The sequence below is a fragment of the Colobus angolensis genome, unplaced genomic scaffold (assembly GCF_000951035.1).
Source record: "Colobus angolensis palliatus isolate OR3802 unplaced genomic scaffold, Cang.pa_1.0 Scaffold164, whole genome shotgun sequence".
NCBI classification, from domain to species: Eukaryota; Metazoa; Chordata; class Mammalia; order Primates; family Cercopithecidae; genus Colobus; species Colobus angolensis.
This window is the reverse complement of record NW_012114755.1, coordinates 1,023,707-1,046,870: the sequence shown is the minus strand read 5'-3', so window position 1 is coordinate 1,046,870 and position 23,164 is coordinate 1,023,707. Positions and strand designations below refer to the sequence as shown.

The following is a 23,164-nucleotide window of genomic DNA, read 5'->3' as shown; positions in this document are numbered from 1 at the left end:
AAGGGAGTGAGTATAAATACAGAGGAGGAGAGGTCCCTTGGGTTGCTCCAATATCAAAAGGTTGGAGAAGAGGAAGAACCAATGAAGGAAGCCGAGAAGGAACAGGAGGAGAGGTCGGAGGAAAAGCAAGAGGAGGTAGTGTCCCAAAAGCCACACGAATGAAAGTATCAAGAAGGAGGGAATAATGGAAAAGTGATCAACTGTGTCAAATGCTGCCCACGGGTCTAGGAAGGTGAGGACTGAGAAAGGAAAACTGGATATGGCAATATGGAAGTTACTGGTGACCTTAGTAGGAATAGTTTCGATGGAATGATGGAGAAAATGCCTGACCGAAAGGGCTTAAAGGGGAATGGGAGAACAGGAAGTTGAAACAGCAAGTCTAGAAAAAGTGTTCGGGGAGTTTTGCAATAAAAGGCGAGCAGAGAAATGGAGCAGTTTCTAGGAGGTTGGAATTTTTTCAAACAATATGTTTTTATGCAATAGGGATGAGCCAGTAGAGAATGCAAATTGTTTCTATGGGAGAAAAGAGGGAGAGATACTGCAGTGATGCCCTTGGGTGGGCGAATGAGGAACTAGGACCCAGAGGACAAGTGAAGAAATTGGCTTTAGATAGGAACACGGACACTTAGTTCATCTGTTGTACAGGCAAAATACTTGGGTATAGAGCCTGGAAAGTTCTCTTCTCATGGCTTTAATTTTCTCAGGGAAATAGGAAGCAGGATCACCAGCTGAGAATGAGAGGGAAGGAGGTGTCAGGGCTTTGAGGAGAGAAAAGAAAGAGTGGAATAGTTATCTAGCGGGATGAAAGAGCAAAGGAGACCCAGGAAATACAGTCCAAGAGCCCATCAGCTTTGAGGGCCTTTTCCACCCTTCTGAGCCCATGAATTTAAAATGAGAGCTGGCAGTCGGGTTTTGTGCATCCCTCCAGTCACATTCAGCTGCATAGATGCAGGTACAAAGGAAGTAAAGGTGTGGATGTCACCAGGGTTGTGGTTTTGCCAAACAAGTAGGGCAAAGCATGAGGAGGAAGAGAAGTGGGGCTGCATTCAAGGAAGCGATATGGTTCTGGACCACAGGTTGAGGTAAAAGGGAAGAGGAGACATCGAGGGGGTGAGAGGAAACAGAGAGGTGGTAGGGACCATGGATGAGAAATCCCTGTGGTTGCAGGATTGAGGGAGTCAGAGAGGGAGTGGAGTAGAAAGACAGAAGGTGAGGTGAGACTCATTGGAATATGGGCTGGGTGAGTTGTTGGGAATGGCAACATCTACAAGATGACCCCTCATGCCACTAGGATGGGGAAAGATCTTTGGAAGAGAGGATGAAGAATCTGAGATGTCGGGAAATACTAGAAGCACCTCTAAATGGATACCAAAATCTCCAAGAATTAAGGAAGCAGTAGAGTTGGCAAGAGTCACAGAGCTCAGTGCCAAAACATTTGGAAGTAAAGGGGCATGACCCCGGGCTCCGTGTCTGACAGCAACAATGAGGGGTAGGCATTATCCAATCACGTGCCATAGACACACTCAGTCATGCACTGAGTCCACGCAGCTTCCCACCTACATGACCTACGACTCAGCCATAAATGCATAAACGCTGCAAATACTCCCACTGTGGCTGACTACGCTGCAGACCATGGCGACATGGAACGCAGAGCTGGGAAGAGATGGACAGCCAGGCTCCCTCCTGGTAAAGATATCACAGCAAATGCTCAAGTCATACCAGTGCAACACATCTCCAGCACCCACCTCCCCACGGGAGAGCAGCTGGAATTTGGGCCACAGTGGCAGGTCCTTTGAGAGCAAATGTCGAGGTTTGTCCGTGTATTAGGAGGTAGAATTTTTACAACTGAGTTAAAAAGTAAAAACTTGCCCGTCTATCTCCTAGTTTTCCATGGAAGAGAGGACACCCATCCTATGGCAAGTCAGCCTCTCCTATGAAGGCAGATGCCTCTTCGAGTCAGGGTTCCCAATTCTAAATAATCCCAGCTCTTCGGCCTTGGCTCCAGACTCCTCACCACCTCTGCCTTGGATCTGATTTATGAGCACAATGCACTCACAGGAGAGGATTCAATGTAACTCAGCTATCCCCTGCCTGAGGGTGAGGGTGCTGCTACAGTGTCTGGAGTCTAGTGAAGTGATGGAAGCAAATCCATCTCAGGGCCTGAGCACCCCTGGGCAAATCCAGGCCAGCCATCCCCAGTCTCTCACCTCATGTGCCTGGCATACCTGGTGTGCTCTGGCTCACCACAGTCACAAAATCCCAAGAAAAAAAAAATGAGCATACAGCCTGTGCAGAGGTCTGTGTCTTAACATTATACCCAGGGACTTCTGGGGTCGGACAGCCAGGGCTGATGTACTCTGATGTATCTGAGGAAACCAGTCTTGGAGCAGATGGGCTTGACCGTGACCCTGCTTCTAACACAGAAAGAAACACTATGGCCTTCCTCTAGGCCAGAGGAACAAGGTGGCTTCAATCCCAGCATGGGACAGGGACTGGGGGCCATGCTCCAGCTACCCAGATGGGTCTCTGAGATAGAACCTCTCTGAGCTTCTCTGCTGGGCCCTGGAGTTCCAGGGCCAGGGGCTTCCTGCTCACCTCAGGCCACCCCTAGCTGGTTCTCGAAATTGGAACAGTGACTGGTTTTACTCTCCAGCATCAGGGCACATTTATAATTTCTCATCCCCTCCCCTAGCATTCTCTCTATCAGAAAGCTGAGTCTACCTACTGCCTACCCACCATTGTGTGCCCCAGAACAGGCCCTACAGAACCAGCCCCGAGTCTGTTTCCATAGAATCCAATCCAGGTGCACACACTCCCACATACGCATACTCACATTACTAAACAAATACCTTCACACATACTTTCATACACAAGAATGTATCTATTCACAAGCAAACACAATGCACACTTACATAGATATTTACACTTATATGTGAATACAAATACGTATAGCCATTTTACATATATAGCCACACACTTTTCACATACATGTGCACACATTTTTAAATGGATCCATATGCACAAAAGTATATGTAAACACACCTGTCTACACATACAAATTTCTAATTGTATATATTCACTGACAGATTGAGTTTGTGAATGCCTGTCTTTTTATATACATCCATGTACATGCATGTTCACATAGGCACATATGCATTTTGGATTTGCACTCACACTCATATGTTCATATAAATATGCGAACAAATTGTCATGGTTACAAATATGCATGTATACACATTCACATACATGACTGAGCAAACATATTCATGTAAAAACAAAAATATTCCTTTGTATGCATATACTCCTATGTGTACACAAACCCCTATACCACACACAACACACAAACACACAACATGAATACAAACATAATGAAAGGGAAATGCTAGACTATACTCTTGATCATGCACCCATATCCATGCCCCCTCCCAGCAAAAAAGCAAAGCCTGCTTGAGACCCTCACTTACCAGGTATGGCAAGGAGACATCACCTGGTCCCCAGGGAAATACTCCTTCCCCTTCCAAGTGCAGGGGCACTCCTCTGGCAGGAAACATGCATCCCCATGTCTGAGCAGACTGTAGGGACACAGTAAGCAGGCGGTCAGGAGAGCTCCCCTCCCATAGCTGCCATCTGTGGAGGACCCTGCCTCAACCTGGATGCTCAGAGGTGGCTTCCAGCATTTACCCTAGAAGAGACTGACTGTGTATTCACTGCCCATCCTGCTGCTGCCCAGTGAGGTTCAGAGGGACCTCAGTAATTGGAAAAACCAGTAACGGACTAGGTCCAGCCTGAAAGTCTCTGTCATCCATCAAGAAGCGAGGCTTATCTCTACCAGCCATAGCCCTAGTGGCCAAGTGGATGCCAGCTGATCCTTAGGCACTAGTTGTATACTAATGAACAGGCCACGGATATGGGTGCTGACCCTCCTACCCAGGTTGTTCATGGAGCTCTCAGACCACAGGCCCCAAAGCTGCAGCACTGCCATCTTCTAGTCTGGTTTCCATGAAATCTCCCAGGCCAGAGCCAAGGATGCCTCAGGGCATTTATTAAAACTCTCAGGCCACAGCATCATGGTAGATCCAGGCATCAACAGGATACAGCCTGGGGCAGGGCTAAGAACACAAACTTTGACAATAAATAATTTTTCATTCAAATCCAGGATCTACCTGAAACAAGTTACTTAACCTTCCTATTTTATTTTTCAAAAGAATACAAGCACATGGGTTAAAGAGGTAAAAAGAAAGGGTGCTATAGGCATTACACTGAAAGGAGTCCCTTGTTAGTTGCTCCTGTATTCAGATTTTCTGTCTGGAGGCACTTTCTGGACTACAGTACAGGATGATGGAATCCAAGCACAGCACGATGTCTCACTGAGAAGAGCAGACAGAAAATGGGGTTCAGGGCTTCTGAAGTGGCCAGAACGTCCAGGTCAGGATATACAATGGAAGGGATTAAAATCAAAGTTCTAAATTAGGAATGCAAGAGCAAGCTGAATCCAAAGTAAGTAGTAAAAGAACTGAAGATAACAGCAGAAATTAGTGAAATAGAAAACAGAACAATAGAGACAAATCAATGAAACCAGATGCTGGTTCTTTGAAAAGACCAATAAAATTGACAAACTCCTGTCTAAACTGAATGATAAAAAGAGGGACAGGAATACTCAAATTACCAATATCTGGAGCAAAGAGGAGACAATGCTACAGACTCTACAGATAGTAGAGGGAAAATAAGAAAATATTATGTACAATGTTAAGTGAATAAATTTGACAACTTAGATGGGATGGACAGATTCCTTAAAAGACACAAACTATAAATATTCAGCCAAGAAGGAACAGGTAAACTGAATTAGCCCAATACCTTGAAAGAAATTCAATTTGAAGTTAAAACTTTTCCAAGACTGATAAATTCCACCAGGCATTTAAGGAAGAAATAAATACAAGTTTTAAACAAACTCCTCCAAAAATTGAAAAGGAAAGCATACTTCCCAACTCATTTTATAAGACCAGCATTAATCTGATACCAAAATCAGACAAAAACATTGCAAGTATGGAAAACCACAGACCATAGAATATTAAATAATACATCAATCACAACTGGGGTTTATCCCAGGAATGTAAGACTGGTTTAAGATTTTAAAAATCAACCAATGTAATTTGCCACATTTATAAAATAAAGGGAAAATATCATATGATACTCCAATAAATAAAATCAATTGACAGGCTAGGTGAGGTGGCTCATGCTTATAATCCCAACACTTTGGGAGGCCAAGGTGGGAGAATCATTTGAGGCCAGGAGTTCAAGACCATCCTGGCCAACATGGTGAACCCCCTTCTCTACTAAAAATACAAAAATTAGCCAGACGTGATGGCCCATGCCTGTAATCCCAGCTACTCTGGAGGTTTAGGCATAAAAGTCACTTGGACCTGGAGGTTGCAGTGAGCCAAGACTGCAGCACTGTGCTCCAGCCTGGGTGACAGAGTGAGACTCTGTCTCAGAAAAAAATAAAAAATAAATTAAAAAAATCAATTGACAATTCAGTACCCATTTATTATTTTTAAAAAATTTGCAGCATAATAGAAATAAAAAGAAACTTCCCCTATCTGATAAAGATCATTTGCAAAAAAAACTACAGCAAATGTTAGAATTAACGGTAGAAGACTGACTGCTTTACCCAAAACAAGACAAAGGCAATGATTTTTACTTCCCTCACTTCTATTCAAAAGTGTATTGTAAGTCCAATACAGCACAATAAGGCAAGAAACATATGAGATGTAAAAATTTAAAACAAAGAAGTAAAACTATGTTTATTCACAGATGACACGATCACTTACTGAAATCCTAAAGAATCTGCCCAAAAAAAGCCACTAGAACTCATAAATGAATTTAGCAATATTGCAGAATACAAGGTCAATATGTGAAAATCGACCGTATTTCTATATTGTGGCAATTAAAAAATGGAAAATTAATAAAATAATACCATTTATAACATCAACAAAAACAGCAAATACCTATGAAAACTTCAATGAAAAATGTGTAAGCCTTTACATGAAAACTATGAGATATTGCTGAGCGAAATTAATGAAGACCAATAAACAAGAAAATAATACCATATTTGTGGTTTGGAGTACTTACTGGTGCTAAGATACCAATTCTCCCCAAATTGATCTATAAATTCAACACAGTTTCATTCAAAATCTCAGGCGCTTTTTTTTTTTTTGGTAGAAATTGATAAGGTGATCCTAAATTTACTTGGAAATGCAAAGACCTAAACAACTTTTCGAAAGAAAAGTAAAAAGTTGAGGAACTCTCACTTCCTGATTTCAAGGCTTACTATAAAACTTCATAAATCAAGAGAATGGACATTGGCATAAAGACAGACAAATAGATCAATGGAACAGAAAAGAGTTCTGAAATAGACCCACGTGTATACAGTCAATTAATTTTTCAGAAAAATGCCAAAGCAATTACATGGGGAGATGAAAGTCTTTTTTAAAAAATGGGGCTACAACCACTGGATGTCCATCAAAAAATAAAATAAAATAGACCTTGACTCCATTTTGCAACATGTGTAAAATATAATAATTTAAAATAGGTCATAGGCTTAAATGTAAAAGCTAAAATTGTAAAGCTGGCCAGTTGCAGTGGTTCCCACCTGTAATCTTAGCATTTTGGGAAGATTTCTTGAGGTCGGGAGTTTGAGACCAGCCTGGGTAACATAGCAAAACCCCCATCTCTACAAAAAATTTAAAAAATTAGCCAGGTAGCCGGGCGCGGTGGCTCAAGCCTGTAATCCCAGCACTTTGGGAGGCCGAGACGGGCGGATCACGAGGTCAGGAGATCGAGACCATCCTAGCTAACACGGTGAAACCTCGTCTCTACTAAAAATACAAAAACTAGCCGGGCGAGGTGGCGGGCGCCTGTAGTCCCAGCTACTCGGGAGGCTGAGGCAGGAGAATGGCGTAAATCCGGGAGGCGGAACTTGCAGTGAGCTGAGATCCGGCCACTGCACTCCAGCCTGGGTGACAGAGCGAGACTCCGCCTCAAAAAAAAAAAAAAAAATTAGCCAGGTATAGTGGTGCACACCTGTAGTCCTAGCTACCCAGGAGGCTGGGGCAGGAGAATCGCTTGAGCTAAGGAGTTCAAGGCTGCTGTGAGCCGTGATGGCACCACTGCACTCCTGCCTGAGCAGCAGAGCAATACTTTGTCTGTAAAAATAATAATAATAAATTAATGATTTAATCCATTACATTTAACTGTAAAGTTCCTAGAAGAAAACATAGGAGAATATCTTTGCAACCTTGAGGACTAACTATAAAGAAAAAAATGATAAATTAGACATCATCAGAAATGAAGGAGATTTTTAAAAGAAAAAAATTAGACATTATCAAAATTAAAAACTTCTCATCAGAAGTTTTTAGATACTTCAAGGCACATTAAGTAAATAAATAGGCAAACCCACACTGGGAAAAAATATTTGCAATACATATGCCTGACAAAGGACTTGTATCTAAAATATATAAAAAAGTTTTACAACTCAATCAAATGAAAAAGACCAAATTTAAAAATGGGCAAAAGACCAGAACAGACACTTCACAAAGAAAGATACACAAATGGCCAATAAGCATATGAAAAAGTACTCATAGTCATTAGGGAAATATAAATCAAAGCCATAATGAGATAGGACCATGTACTTGCTGAAATAACAAAAATAGAGAAGACTAAAAACACCAAGCGTTAGTGAGGATGTGGAACAGCCAGATTCTCAAACACTGTAAGAGGATGTGGAACAGTCAGATTCTCAAACACTGGAAGAGGATGTGGAACAGCCAGATTCTCAAACACTGGAAGAGGATGTGGAACAGCCAGATTCTCAAACACTGGAAGAGGATGTGGAACAGCCAGATTCTCACACATTGGAAGTGTAAAATTGCCCAATCACTTCGAAAAACAGCTTGACAGTTTCTTATATAAATATGAATCTATCCTAGGACCCAGCATTTCCACCCTGAAATGTTCATCCAAAGGAAATAAATAGCAATTTTAGTCAAAACAGTCCCAAACTGAAAACAATCCAAATGTCCATCAATGCTTGAGCAGATAAATAATTGTTTTTTTTTTTGAATCTTGAAAACTTTATTGCTGAGCTAAAGAATCCAGATCCAAAAAAGTTTGTGAGTGTGTATGTGTGTGTGTTTGTATATATATGGATCTTTTTACATAAAGTTCTAGAACAGAAATAACTACTCTATGTGACAAAAAGTCAGCCAGTGTTTGCCTAGTACTCACAGGGGTAGGATTGACTACAAAGGAGTATGAGGGAAACTTTGTTGGTGATAGATATGTTATATATCTTAATTGTGATGATATACACATCGATGTCAAAATTCATCAAACCATACACTAAAAATAGGTGCATTTTATTATATATAAAACCTTTGCAGACAAATAATTGTGTATCCATATAACGGAATACTACTGGGATAGAAAAAGGAACACAGTACTGATAGATGCAACAATGTAGATCAACCTCAAGAGTTAAGGAAAAGAAGCCAGGCCCAAATGGGTATATAGTGTATGATTCCATTTACATGAAGTTCTAGAGCAGACAGAACCTGTCTATGCTGATGTGAAGCAGAGCAATGCTGGTGGGGGTGGAACTGGCTGGAAGGGACTGACAAAAGTCTTGTATCTAGAATAGATAAACATTATATATTCTACATTAGGGAATATATAGGGCACCAACATTAGGGAATTTTCTGAGTGACAGAAATGTTCTATATCTTCACAGGAGTGTGGGTTATAAGCAGGTATCAATTTGTCAAAGCCTAACACACGGTATACTTAGGATCCATGTAATTTACTGTATATAAATTATGCATCACTTCCTAAAAAAAAAAAAAAAAAAGAGTGAGGCACCAAAAGCTGACTGGAGGCTCCTTATTTAAGGAGGACCCACCATTTTGTTGAGAAACCCCCAAAATGTCAGTTTCTGTTGTGTTGTTCTATTGGCCCAGCCAATTTTCAAGAGAAGAAATCTCTTTCATCTCTGAGCTGGGAGGCAAAAGTCTCCATTTGCTGGGATTCCACTTGCTTTTCACTGAATCTCCCTGTTTCCACGATGCATCTCACCCCTCCTGGTGCCTCCAAGACCAAAGTTTCTGATTTGGTTTCTCCTGATACTCTCCTTTCTCCTGCTGGGTGGGGCCGGGGTAGTGGTGTGACCCCAGTGGAAGCGGTAGGGGATCTGGAGGCTGAACTCCTCCTTGCACAGACTTGCAACCCAACCTCCTGTCTCCCTCCCCCCACGCTCCCTTCTATTTATTCCTCTTGGATGAACACTTCAGGGTGAACTGCTGGGTGCTCTGGTAGATTCATGTTTATATAAGAAACTGCCAAACTATTTTCCAAAATGCACGTACAATTTGTTTCTCCTTGGCCTTCCCCTCTGGAAGGCCAGTTTCTACACATCCACCCACGCTCCTTCTTCAAAAACTACTGACCTCTCCACTCTTCTCTCTTTGTCCTTTGGGATTTATACCTTTTAACCCCATTATCATTTCACTGTGGTTGTGGGAGGAAGCAGGAAAGAAAAAAAGCACGTGCTTAATTCACTACGTTTTACCTGAAGCCACTGTAACCTTTCTAAGCCTCTTTTTTTTTAAGCTTAAAACAGGAATAATGACAGCTTCCTCCGAAGGTCATTATGAGAATCTTACAGGCCTGGGCACACTGCCTATCACCTAATAGAAACACAATACATATTGGTCTCTTGCCCCTCTCTCCCCCATAATTGCATCAGATACCAGTGAAGGGCTGGCTCACTGCCTTCCTCCTTCAGCCCCAAGCCCTGTCTCCAGCCACTTCTTGAGGGGTCTTCCCTCAGGAAGTGAACCTGGGTTTCCTCTCCAGTGGTCTCCAACCCACTGCAGCGCCCAGCGTGCCAGATACCCCACTCAGTGCTTCCGCTGAGTGAGCTCATTGAAATCTCACAGCGGCCTGTTGCCCACCACCCATTACTCCCTCCTTGCCCTTAGCAGACCTGTCTGCATCTCTGAGCACCTGCTGTGTGCCCATAATGGGGAAGAGCATGCAAGGACTCAAGGCTTTGGCCTCCGTCCTCAAGGAGCCTTCAATTTGCAAAGTACCCTCTCTTTACCTCGTAGGGGACCTTCTCACTCCAGGTACCCCTCAGGGAGGTTATTTGCAAATGCATGGGATCCAGATGAGAAGAAACAATGCTATCTGCTCACATAGTGTTTACTCTGTGCCATTTTACAAATGAAGGAACTGAGATTCAGGGTAACTAATTAACTCAGTCAGGAAGTGGTAGAGCTGGGTTCAAGCCTGACTCCAGAGTCTGTGCTCATTGTGCCTCACTGCCTAGTGGCCCCAGGGCCCTTGGCTCAGACCCCAGATGCAAAGAAATATAGAGGTGCACAGACAGACACGGACCGTTCTTTGGAGATTCTTAGATACATTATGGAGAAGGGCATGGCGGCCGGACAGTCGGAACTCTCATACACAGAGGTGATCATGGTTACCAAGGGTCCTGGGTAGGGGTTGTTAAGGATGGTTGGACATCTTTGGGAGCCCTATCCCAGCAAGAGGATGTTCCAGGATGGTAGGAAAAGCCTGCCCTTCCCTTACAAATTGAGACTGTACCAATTTCACTTTCACAAGCCCCTGAGGCATGTGTGTACGCTCCTTAGAGAGCCTTTGATACAGCACACAATGGGTTATCAGCCAAACTGAGCCCAGAGCCTGGTCTCCCAGTCTCCATTCCGGCTCCCCTTCCACTGTGCCTCTGTGGCCTTGCCACCACTCTTGGCAGTGAGTGACCCTCGGTTCCTGACCCCAGACACCCTGGCTTTTCCTGACCTCAGGCTGAGAGGCAGGCTGTGCACACAGGATGGTGTCACAAGGGGACTTCAGTGACACAGATACTCCTCACATGACACTCTGGGGCCCAACTGGCAGCAGGTGGTCAGGCCTAGGGTCGCTTGCAGGTTCTCTTTCAGGCACTCTTGCCTGAAAGGGGCAGGTTCACAACCCACATTATGATCTCTGTGTAGGGGACCAGATCCTGGACCTCATGTGCTCTGGGCCAGCGACTGGGCTTGGAGTAAGGAGATTTGGGTTTGAGTCCTGGTTATTTGAGCACCACTTCCCTAAATCCTTCCCCTGGCCTCAGTTTCTTCATCTGCAAAATGGGAATCATGGTTCTCCCCACCTCTTTATCATGGATGCTCTGAGACTGAGGGAGTAACATCAAAGTGTCTTAGAAGCAGTAAAACTCCAACTGACTATCCCCTTCCCTTCCTAACTAGAAGCCCTGACCTCCATCTCATTTTCCTTGGCTGCCAGGCCTGGGCCACGACTCCCAGGCCACTAATCTCTGCATAGGCTAAAGGGCACAGTCTGGTGTTGCCGAGGCACGGGATGAGATGCCAGCTGTCTTCTCAGCCCAGACCTGGGAATGAAAATGGGCAGAGCTGGGTTGCAGGCCCTGGGCCACCTTAGTGTACACAGCCCACGCAAGGCATGCCCACAGAGCCTGACTCATGCAGCTCTCACAGCTTTAATGGCAGGGTTTTGGGGACCTGGGAATGAGACGGTTTTCTCTGGGTGGGGTCTTCTTTTTTGAGTATTTTAGGGGCACCACCCTCCTCTTGAGGTCTCTGGTCAGAACTGTGCAGAGGAAGAGGTTGAGAGCTGAACCTGGGTTTTCTCTCCAGGGGTCTCCAACCCTTCTCCAAATGTATGCCCTTCTCCACAATGTATCTAAGAATCTCCAAAGAACGGCGTGCCAGATACCCCACTCAGTGCTTCCACTGAACGAGCTCATTGATTCCTCACAGCAGCCTGTTACGGTGGCAGGCGTGATGATGGTTCCATTTCACAGATGAGCAGCCAGGGCTCTCTCCTCCAGGTCACACTCCAGGCTGGATCCCCAGCCCCTCCTCTTTCCCAGACTCCTCTCTGGCCATTATGGCTGTGGCTGGCCAGCCCGGGCCAGTGCCTTCCTACAAGACCATGTGATGTTTTCCCTGCCCCTACTCCACCCTGTGGCCCTTGGTTCTGCCAGCCTTCAGAGTCGCAGGCCCACAACACCATGGGTACCTACCCATGGGGACAGGCGCAGCCCGAGAGGCAGGGGCCACGGGCTGACACGCTCAGGTTCAGCAGCTGCTGCTCACACGTCCTCTCCCTGCTCAGCTCCAGGTCTGTGTGCAGGTCGCTGCAGTTCACGAAGACCTGGCCTGCAGGGCAGGCAGCAGCTGGAAGAGAAGAAGATGGGAGCGGAGGCCCTGGGGCCTCAGTATGGGCTCCTGGGCTACAGGGACAGCAGCGGGAGGATGAAGGGAAAGATGGGCTCAGAAGCCTCCTCCCGCCCTGGCCGCTCCTGGGCATTGCCTGGTTTCCCAGATACGCCTCACAGAGGGAGGGATGGATCTGTGCTGTCTGTCACACAACAGGACCACAGCCACCCGGACCCATCACTGCACGTCCCCCGTACCAGGTTGCTCCAGGCGCTTCCCCTGCATCATTATATTGAATCCTGCAACAGCTCTAGGAAGTAGTATCGTCCCCCATTTTTCCAAATAAAGGAGTGAAGCCACTTCTCCTCCTCCCCAAAGTCATCATAAAGTGAGAAGTGCCCCAGAGGGACAAGGAGAGGGGCTAGAAAGAGGATGACCAGTGTGGCAGGGGGGCTAGAGGACTCTGAATGACAAAGAGAGTCACAGTCCTTTTACCACTATTTCTGTGACATGAACCCACCCTCTCTCCCTGAGCCGTCGGTAAGGTCTGCCCTGCACATTCATACTGTGTGAGTGATCTTTTTTACGAAAATTAATAAAACGGAGCTGAGTTCCATGCCCAGACTGGGATGAACCAGAGAGAAAGGCATAGGCACAGGAGGTGAGATAAAAGTCCCAAAGAGCCAGAAATCCAAAGCCAGAAGTGACCAAAGGAAAAGCGCTTCCAGGATTATACACAAAACACAGAGAGGATGTAGGAATCTAGGTTATATGTCAAAGAGGAAATGAAGGCCCAGAGAAGTAAAGTGGGTTGTCCAGGGCTGTACAGTGAGTGAGTGCCTGGGAAGATGTGGACCCAGGCTGGATGATTCCGGAGGCCCTGCTCCTAACCACCTACTGTATGATTATTCTCTGATCCCTTCCTCTATCCCAGGAAGCCCTCCCTGAATGCTCCAGCCCCCAGGCCCTACCCCACCTCCCAGCCTCTCAAAGGTTGACCCCCCACTGTTCCACCCCATCCCTATCTCTGTTGCCTAAGAGGGTCTCAAAAGCCCAGGCTGTCCTGCCCACCTCTATAACCCCACACCCAGCACTGTCCTGGGCAGAGTCCACCTCAGTAGATACATGACAGCTCAAACAGAGAAAATCAGGACCCAAAGGAAGTCAAGAAACTGCCCAGATACCCAACGTGGTTGCCCCAGGTGGTTGCCCTGAAGGAAGACAAAGTCTCAGCCTCTCCTCTGCAAGCAGCAGGGACAGCCACCAGGGTTGGGCTGAAGCTGGGACAGGGTTTCCGGTGCCACGCTCCAAACTGAAGTCTTTGCCAAGAGGGCAAGGAATACGGAAGGCCCAGTGTAGGGCGAAACCTGGAGTGGGCTCGCGACAGCCTGATCAGTGCGCCACTCCCCACTCTCTTTTACCATGTGGAGCCCCCAGTGGGGCCTCACCCCTCCAGCCACCCTTACCTGGGGCTCTGCTATCACAGCTCATGACTCCATCTTTGCAGTGGCTGCAGAGAGAGAGAGAGAGGCCCTGGGGTTAGCTGACTGGGTCACTGCAGGATCCTGACACCCCATGTCACTGCACTCGGGTCACTGCAGAGTTCAGACAGACATCCTCATTCACTTCCCCCTCCCTGCACAGAGCAGGGCTGGGTGTCCCTTCATGGACTCAGCTGCACTGTCTTCAGTCAGTAGCCTCCCTTTAAAGAGAGGACAAGAAGACTGCTACCTACGGAGCTCACCAATGGCCCAGGGATGGGATGTCACTGTCTCCGGGGGAATAGTCCACTCCCTGGAAGTGGCAGGAGCACTGGTTCCTATAAAAAAAAATGGGAGCAAAGCAAGGTGAGCAGGCTCAGGAGCTAGGGCAGGGACTGCCAAGGATAGGGACCCCACCTTCAGCCAACCAGGGGCATAAGGACACAGGGAAAAGTAATGGTATCTACAGTGACATGTGACACATCTCCAGCGAGCGGAAAAGCCAGTCTGGCACCAGGGATAGAGGTCACGGATGGGTCCCAGATTCAGAGCCATGCACCAAGCTTTGACAAGGACAGTCACTGGTCTCCAGACACTCCTGTAGTCAGCCTCATTTGGACTGAGGAAGGGAGGGGCAGTAAGAACAGGAGCACAGCTCCTGAGCCCAAGCCATGTCAGGAACAGGGCAGATATTCAGCTGCCTCCTGGCGCAGGTGTCCTGGTCACTCACGCCCAGCATCTATTCCAGTTGCTCAGTGCTGCACTGGTTGTGAAGTACATTGACCTCTGGCCAGGGACACCCGGCCAGGCCCTCCGCATACATTATCTCATTGATTCTTTACAGGGATTCTATGAGGTAGGGATTCTTATGCTGTCTTGCTTCTTTTGTGCAGGTCATCTAAGGGCAAAGGCTGTTTCCCCCTCACACAGCTCCCATAGAACCTGCTGATTACAGGCATGTGCAGGTCTTGGAGCAGGGCAGTGAGTCACGGACAGGAAGCCGGAACTCCTCCAGCTCCAGTGCTGCTCAACAACTACCTCCCTCTCCCTATGTAAGCCACACAGACCCCCTTTGTTGGTGACACTCAACATCAAGGAGTGAGAGCCGCCAGGGACATGTCTGGATCTCAAGGGAGGATTCTGTAGTTTGGGAAGGCTACGAGTGATTCCTATTTACCCTAAAGGGGCCTCTCTCCATCCCTGCCACCATTTGAAGACCACCAATTGAATATGTATCATTTTACAGATGGAGAAACAGAGGCCTGGAGGGGACCAAGGACCTTGCCAGTCGCCCCAGGATGATATGGGGTTGCTGCCTCCCACTATCCTCCTCCTGCTCTGCCCTCCAGCCACACTGAGAACAAGCTGGGCCTTGGGCCACCCCTCTTCCTGGAGCCCCCTTCCTCACTCTCTCAGGTCTCTGCTCAGACCTCACCTCAGCAGAAAGGCTTTGCTTCCAGGCCACCTCAACTAACACACCAGGAACGGGACTCCCTGCTCTTACTCTGCCTTACTTGGCTCAACAGCTCTTGTTGCCACCTGTCCATTAAGTGTCTGTTCATTTATGTGTCTGTCTTGCAACCCTAGAACGTGAGCTCCATGAGGGCTGAAATCTGCTTTGCTCATTGCTGAATTCCCAAGTCCTAGAAATGTCTGGAACATACCAGAAAGTAAGTAGATTCTGTGGAAGGAGAGGGGAATGAGGAGAGAGGGGCCCCTTGGGCTCTGTGGGGTTGTTGTGTCTTGTGACGAAGCTGCTGGAATGGCCCAAACGCCAAGACTGAGGAGAGATCTGGGAGGGAGGCCCCAAGAAGGCAGCCCACCCACCTTACCCACCAAGGTCTGGCCTGCAACCGTGAGGGGAAGCAGGGACACGAGAGGCCCAGCCAGGTTCCCCAGTCTCAGATGCCCTGGAGTCCCCCGGCCTCACCTGCCCACCCAACTCAGAGGTCAAGCTGGCCCACTCACCGGGGGACACAGAGGTCAGCCTGGGTGTCCAGATAGGTGTCCGGTGGGCAAGCACAGCCCTCCACACACTCGTCCTTGCTCAGGTCATCGCCACCATCAACCCCACAGGCCTCAGGGCTGGCCAGGTCCTGGCAGGTTTGTCCACACAGGGCCACGCAGGGGCTATACTCCTTGGTGGCCTCACAGGACAGTGCTACAGTGGGTGGGGGGACATGCTTTGTCTCCCTCATCCCCACAGTTGTGTGGAGTGAGGCTGTCATTCTGATGAGGAGAATGGAGATCCAGAGAAGTTAAGACATTTGTCTGAGGTCACACAGCAGGTCAAGGTCAGAGGCGGGCTCTGAACCCAGATCTGACTCCAGAGTCCCACTGCCTACCAATACACTGGAATGGCAAAGCAGCGGGTGGGCCCTTCTACGAAGTTCAGCCTGGAAGACCACTGGCAGGTCCTTTCCTCCAAAAGGCATTCCTCTGAGGTAGTGATATTGGGGAAGGGGTGGAGATTACCACCCACTAAGGCCCTGCACCCACCCCATAACTCACGCATAGACACACGCACGAGCCCAGGTGTGTGGACACACACACACACGCTCCCATCCCCTCACCCCCCTGGCTGTGTCACACACAGGTTGTGGAGGTCAACTGTGCTCCCTCTAGCAGCCTGTTTTGCTCCCTTTGTCCCAAGACTCAGGACGGCCTTCTCCCCGTGTGGCCACCGTCCCACTCTGGGAGGAGTAGGTCCAGTAGATCCACTGAGACCATCTCAACCCAGGTTGCACATCAAAGCCACCTGGGGAGCTTCTGAAAATGCTGATGCCTGGGCCCCACGGCCGGATATGTTGTCTTCATTGATACTCGATGTGGCCCAAATGTGTGAATCTTTTGAAAGTTCCTGTGGTAACTCTAATATGCAGCCAGGGTTAAGAACCTGTGGGCTTGTCCAATCCCTTTTGGGGAAACTTTGGTTCAGAGAGAATCAGGGCTCTGTCCGGGCACACACCGCAAGTCACCTGCAGGGCTAGAACAGAACTCAGGCCTTCTGACTCCCAGTACAGTGCCTTTTTCGTTTATTCAACACACATTTGCTAAAAGCTTACTGAGAGTCAGGCTTTGTGCTAGAGCTGGGGGCACAGAGGTGATGAAGACATGGGAAGGAGCATAGCCCAGAGTCAGGGTAGGGACAGGTAGGGGCTGGCTCATTACACTGAAGTCGTGTGTGTACTCAAACCCCAGGGCAACAGCCAGTGGTCTTTCAAAAGGTGCAATGCAAGGTGGCTCTGACTAGAGTGGCGGAGGTGGTGACATGTGGGTGAATTTGGGATTAGCAGGACTGACAGGACTTGAGATGGACTGGAAGTAGGGGTGACAGAAGCAGTCTTGAGTCACAGGTCACAGGTGTTATGCCTGAGTGACGGAGGGGATGGGGACCATTGGCAGAGATGGAGGGCGCAGGAGGAGAAGCAGGCTCTGGGTGCAGTCAGGCTGGAGGAGACTGGAGGGCATCCCAGTGGAGAGTTTCAGGGGCAGGGGACACTCAAGTCTGGAGCTCTGGCTCTTCCAGGCCAGTCTCACATGAGTGGGGCACTCACCACAGGCTGGCAGGTGGGCGCGGAAGTCAATGGGGAGCCCGTGGCGCCGGCACAGGTGGGCGTAGTGGGCCAGCGTGGCGCACAGGCAGGGCTGCCCGCAGCGGCAGGCGTCCCTGCGGCACTGCTCAAAGTAGGGCACAGGGCTCAGGAACGCAGAGCAGGGCGCAAACAGCTCTCCTGTGAGCACGCTGCAGGCCTGCACTGAGTAGGAGGCTAGGGCAGGAGGAACAGGAGCCAGGTGGTCAGGGGCTGGTCTACCTGGTGTCTCAGGACTCAGCCTCTCTCCCTCTCTACGGCTCAGGGGAGTGTGTGTGTGTGTGTGTGTGTGTGCACATGCAATATGGAAGTAGGCAGCTACTTCAGTGTACAGCTGGCTGGGAAAGTATGGGTGTGGTTTAGTACACCTGAGTGTGAATGTGTGGCTTGACAAAAATTCCTGGAGCTTACATTCTGGTCAAAGGAGACAGTCACTAAAAAATTCATACAGAAACTTCAAAGGTGAAGAAGCCAAGGAGGGAGAGAAAGCTAAGAAGCAGCATGGGGAGTGTGAGGTGAGGCAGGAGGAGCAACTGCAATTTGAATTCAGGCAGTCAGGAAGGCCTCAGTGAGGGGGTGAGGTTTGAGCACAAATCTGAAAGAAGTGAGGAACTGAGGCATGTGTGTGTCTACAGAAAGAACATTCCAGGAGAGGCAACTGCAAGTGCAGAGGCCCAGAGAGAAGAGCAGTCCTGACTGTGTAGAAAGAACAACAAGGAGGCCAGGGCAGCTGGGCATGGCAGAGGGCAGTGGGAGTAGGAGGTGAGAAAGGGGAGATGGGGGGCATGGGCAAGAAGGGTGGGGCCTGGTGGGGCCACGGGGCCGACTTCCGCTTTTGCCCTGAGATGGAGAAGCCAATATAAAGGTGTGTGTGTTTATCTGATAGTGGAAGAATATGAGGCTTCCTGCCTGCCTGGCCCTCACGGTCTCTCCTTTCGCCTCCCTGCTGCTCCTCCTTTTCTTATCACTCCTACAAATTTAGCCAGCACCCTCCTGTCTGGAGTTCCCTTTTCATCTCTCTCAAAGCAGTCCTCCCCAGCCCACTCACTCATGCCTTTCCTCTTCCTCCACCAACTCACCGGCTTGCAGGTGCACATCGCAGGGGTCCAGTAGGGAGCCAGGGATCAGCGGGGAGCAAGCAGAAAGCGTTTTCCAGGAATTGCCAAAAAGTTGTGGGGTGCTCTCAGGTACACCCACTGGAGACCTGTAGCCATGACATAGCCATATTCACACACTTGCCCATGTGGACCCAGGGGCACAAATAGCATAGATCCAGGTCAGCACCTACTTGCTCATATACACACACATAGTCATAATCTACACATCCATATACACACCCTCAGAGGAGCACATGTATTCATCCAAATACATAACACGTGTGTGCACACGCTCTCAACACACACACACACAGAGCACAAATATATGCCAGACATGCATATAGCCAAGGTGATCCACACAGCCACATTCAAACACACACAGTTATGGATGTACACATGCACGCACACACAGCACACACACACACACATACACAACATTTAACAGGCCCCAAAAGGGCTCAAACTGGGCTAGGACCATACACTTGGCGGGGGTGAATGAATATGGCTTCATTCCCCACCCCCAGCTCTTCAGGTCAGGAAAAGAAACAGTGACATCATGAAGAGTATCAAACCCCATGGGGGTAAGACTTTTTTCCTCCCCACTTCTCCATTGGCAGTTCCTAAAAACTCCTTGGCTCACCCTTCGGCTCTCTCAGTAGGAAATTGTCATACAAGGGACAGTGAAGGGAGGAAGGGGGAGGAGCATGTTTCCTAGACATCACAAGTCTCCAAGAGTCACCAAACCCAGGTGTAGGTGTTGAGTGGAGGGAGGTCATGGTCCCTATGGGGCTCAGGTTCTGTCTGGCACCCACCATGCCCATATATTGTTCCAGGGCAATGAGTGCACTCATATTATGTAGGGCAATATTCTTACCCAGAAGTCACATTTAGGAAAGTGGCAAACAGCATACACACTAAACCAAGTTCTCCTCCTGCTATTTGGCCAGCTACCCTAACATCAGCCCTACCAGGCAAAGCATAGTAAGAATGCCACAGTTTTAAATGTATATGCATTGAAAAGCTCTGAGCTTTATTTTGTTCTTGTTCTTCACAGCAAATCTGAATTCTCTTTTTTGGCTAAAGAATGCCTCCCGTGTTTCTTCTGCATCCCCTAATACATGTAACTCGAAGGACTGGCTAGAAACTCCAGCCTTTAAAATCAACCCTTTGTTCTCCTTTCGAGGAAACTTCCCAAGTTCCTAACCTATGTCTGTGCCCAAATATGTCAACTCACAGAAAACAGCCTTTCCCTGAATATTGGGAGGCTCACGGGGTGCAAACTCAAGAGCCTTCAAGTACCAGGTAGGAAAGGTATATGGGTTACACTTGCCTGGTGGGTTAGAAAGTGGGAATGTTAGTGTCCTTGGCTCACTAGGGGCTTACGCTCATCTAAAGGTGGTGTCGACCTCAATTAAAACAAACAAAACCATGAGCCAAATCAAAGTCCATCTGAGGTACTCGGTTTTAAGACCTCATTCTAAAACAGCATTTCTCAAGGTATGGCCCATAGACCTCCCATACTGGAATCTTACGGGTGCTTATCAAAAATAGGATTCCTGAGTCCACCCTAAATCTTGAGGAGCAGGACTCAGGAATCAGTGTTCTAACAAGCTCCTGAGGTGATTCCACACATAGAGGACTGTAAACTGCTGCTTTAAAGAAACATACTTAAATGTAAATGTAGAGAAATAAATAACTAATGGTGCATGCTGGGCACAGTGAAGGCCCATGGGAGAGACATTTAAGCAGTGCCTCTAGATACCCAGCCCTAAGGGATCCATTTCCCCTCTTCTTCCGGTTCCATGGCAGGGCTACGTACAGGAAGTCGTCCTGCGTGTTGCCATTGAAGGTGCCGCAGAGGCCCACGGTGTCCTCCACCCATCTCTGGTCCACCTGCAGGTACAGTCGGAGTCCTTCACGGTCGTAGAGGACCCGCACGCCCACATTCGTCCTCACCCGCAGGAACATGGAGGACAGCCTACGGATCTCAAAGGCATCTGGGCACAGAATCCGAAAGGGGAGAGTGGGAGGGCAGCCAGTACACACCCCGCCCACCACCACCACCTGCCTGGCCCGCTCAGACTCCCACACCTGACCCAGTCTTCACCCCCGCTGAAGCCGTGCCTGCCATGAAGCTAGTTTGGGGAGGCTTGAGGAAACCCTGTTCAGTGATGAAATCAGGACCCAGAGATAACTTCCCATGGCAGCCTGGGCTGAGAAATTTTTTTAGGATCAAGTGCCAATTAAAGCTTTGCTCCCACGAAGGAACTGGTACATGTTTCCTCCTCTAGCAGAAGGAGGATTCTGTAACTACCCATTCTCTTCACAGTGGCTACAACACAGTTTTATTATGGAAGCTTATGATATAATTTTAGATCCAAGTGTAACAAATTTAAATTTTAGATTTTATTGTAGAACATTTTATACCCTTTATGGTTTATATTTATTTCTGCAGCCTGTTGACACCCAGTGCATCCCCACTCCTCCCAACCTTGAGCCCCTGTTGTTGTTTTTCTTTCTTTCTGGTGCTAGGTTTTTATTTCTTAATCGTTTTGCCATTTTTGTTACATGTGTTTCTTATGAGCTACACATAAATTCCTTGTGGAATCAGACAGTATAACAAGTAGTTAATAAACAAATTATGAGAGTCAGGATGGGAAACACCCACACATATGTTCATGTTAGGAGAAGCCATCATACTACTAGGAAGCCCACTGTCCTGTTGAGGTGGGACAAAGACACATTTTTGGAGTCCACATTTTTGCAACCAAAGTTGCAAACCCTATCCTGACCTACCCAGTACTAGAATATGAGTTTTTGCCAGTGTAGCAGTCCTTTTAGCCAGTGGAGCCTGGGAAGAAAGGTCCAAACCCTCAGTTCCCAACTAGGTCTGTTGTCCACCCCAAACTGTACCATCTGTGTATGGTGGGATGATCTTGTACTGGTCAAACAGAAGGACATCCCCTGCCTGGGTCAGGGTCACCTGTCTCCGAGGGTCCTGGTGCAGAATCACTGACACTGATTGGACACAGGCTCCATCTTGGTTCTGGAGAGATAGAAAGGTCAATGGGGCAGTATTGGTCTGACCATCCTGCTGGATACAACAGAGCCCTCTAGGGACAGAGACCCCAGCCCAGCTTGAGAGACAGTTTCCTCAGAATGACAGACAGAGCCCCAAGGATATCAGGGATCATCCAACCAAATGCCCTCGTCTGGGAATGAGCAGGCAGAGGCTCAGGTTGGAGAAGGTTAGTAGTAGAATGTGGTAACACTAATAAAAATGATAGTCAACTCTCAGGTTATCTGAAGACACAGAGCAGAGCTGGAACCCAGATGGCCCAGAGTCCAGCCTGAGAAACACTGGCCTCCCCCACCTCATCACAACCCAGAACTTTAATTTCATCCCTTTATGGGTATTTTTATAATTTGTTTCATGTGTCACATCCTGCATTCCACTGACAGGCAGGCAGGAAATGAGGTAATATTCTCTGGCCTCAGGTTCTCTATCTGTAAAATGGCCACACATTGGGCCCCTTTTATACCTCCCTCCACAGGAAAACATCCACACAATCATTCATTTAAACACTTAACTGAGCACCAAATATGTGTAAGTCATACTGTATCAGACTTTGTGGATTCAGTGATAAGACTAAGTTTCTGTCCTCATGGAAATTACATACTTGTGTGGCACACAGACATTAAATAAGTAATTACAAAGTTGATTATTCAATTATAATTGTGATCAGTGCTATAAGCAGGTGTAGAGTGTTAGAAAAGCATATGACTGAACCAGACTTAGTCTGCAGAGGTAGGAAAGGCCTTCCTAGGGAATGATAACAACATAAAATTATCATAATAATAAAAGCCATAATAATACCACAATATTGTTAGGATATTAAAACCAACAATTAACTTTCATATGGAATTAGTATGTGCAGGTGCTGTTCCGATCTGTTTATATATATTCACTCGCCGAACTCTCATAGCAATCTGATTAAGAAAGTATTACTAACATCCCCATTTTGCAGATTAGAAAACCAAGGCTCATAGAACGGTGACATTTGAGTTGAAATCTGAAGGACGCATGGAAGCTAGCTGGGCAAAGAGAGAAGAGGAGGAAGGAGACATCCAGGCAAAAGGAAAAACTTATACAAAAGCTCTGTTATGGGAAGTCGTTTAATGCATTCAAGGTCATAAAGAAGACCAAAGGGACCAGAACCCATCAGGCAAAGTGGTTTAAGATAAGGTTCAAGGCTGGGCACAGTGGCTCACCCCTATAACTCCAGCCCTTTGGGAGGCTGAGGCGGGAGGATGGCTTGAGCCCAGGAGTTCAAGACCAGCTTGCTCAACATAGAGAGACCCTGTCTCTACACAAATACAAAATAAAAATAATTTTTAAAAAGGTTCAAGAGGTAGGTAAAGGCCAGCTTAGGCAGAGCCTTGAAATATTTTTAGACTTAATTAAGTCCAACAGCCAACCAGAGAAAGTGAATCAGGAGAGTGACATAGTGAAGTGACAGAATGATCAGGGCTTGAAACTTTAAAGAAAGACATTGTGCAACAAGCCACAAGCATCCTTCTGAGTTCCTGCCCAGGAGGACAGGAAATCCCTGAAACAGTTCAAAATCATTGTGTCTAAAACATCATCTTCTTTGTTCAACCCACTCATCCTCTAGTCCCCTCTGGACTTGTCACCTGTGTGGGCATAGAGCCCACACCCTTTAGTCAAAAGTTTC

At 47.6% G+C, this 23,164-nt stretch overlaps 1 protein-coding gene across 1 annotated transcript in view; it reads right to left on the bottom strand.

Moving 5' to 3' along the window:
* Positions 1–23,164, bottom strand: part of OTOG (otogelin) — a 104,230-nt gene that overhangs the window by 59,049 nt on the left and 22,017 nt on the right. The window contains exons 16-24 of the mRNA XM_011937439.1: positions 21,342–21,474; positions 20,248–20,425; positions 18,411–18,535; positions 17,296–17,508; positions 15,707–15,899; positions 14,002–14,076; positions 13,724–13,767; positions 12,122–12,275; positions 3,465–3,572 (exon numbers count right to left, since the gene is read on the bottom strand). Of these exons, the coding sequence (XP_011792829.1) occupies positions 3,465–3,572; positions 12,122–12,275; positions 13,724–13,767; positions 14,002–14,076; positions 15,707–15,899; positions 17,296–17,508; positions 18,411–18,535; positions 20,248–20,425; positions 21,342–21,474 (1,223 nt within the window). The remainder of the gene's footprint in view (positions 1–3,464; positions 3,573–12,121; positions 12,276–13,723; positions 13,768–14,001; positions 14,077–15,706; positions 15,900–17,295; positions 17,509–18,410; positions 18,536–20,247; positions 20,426–21,341; positions 21,475–23,164) is intronic.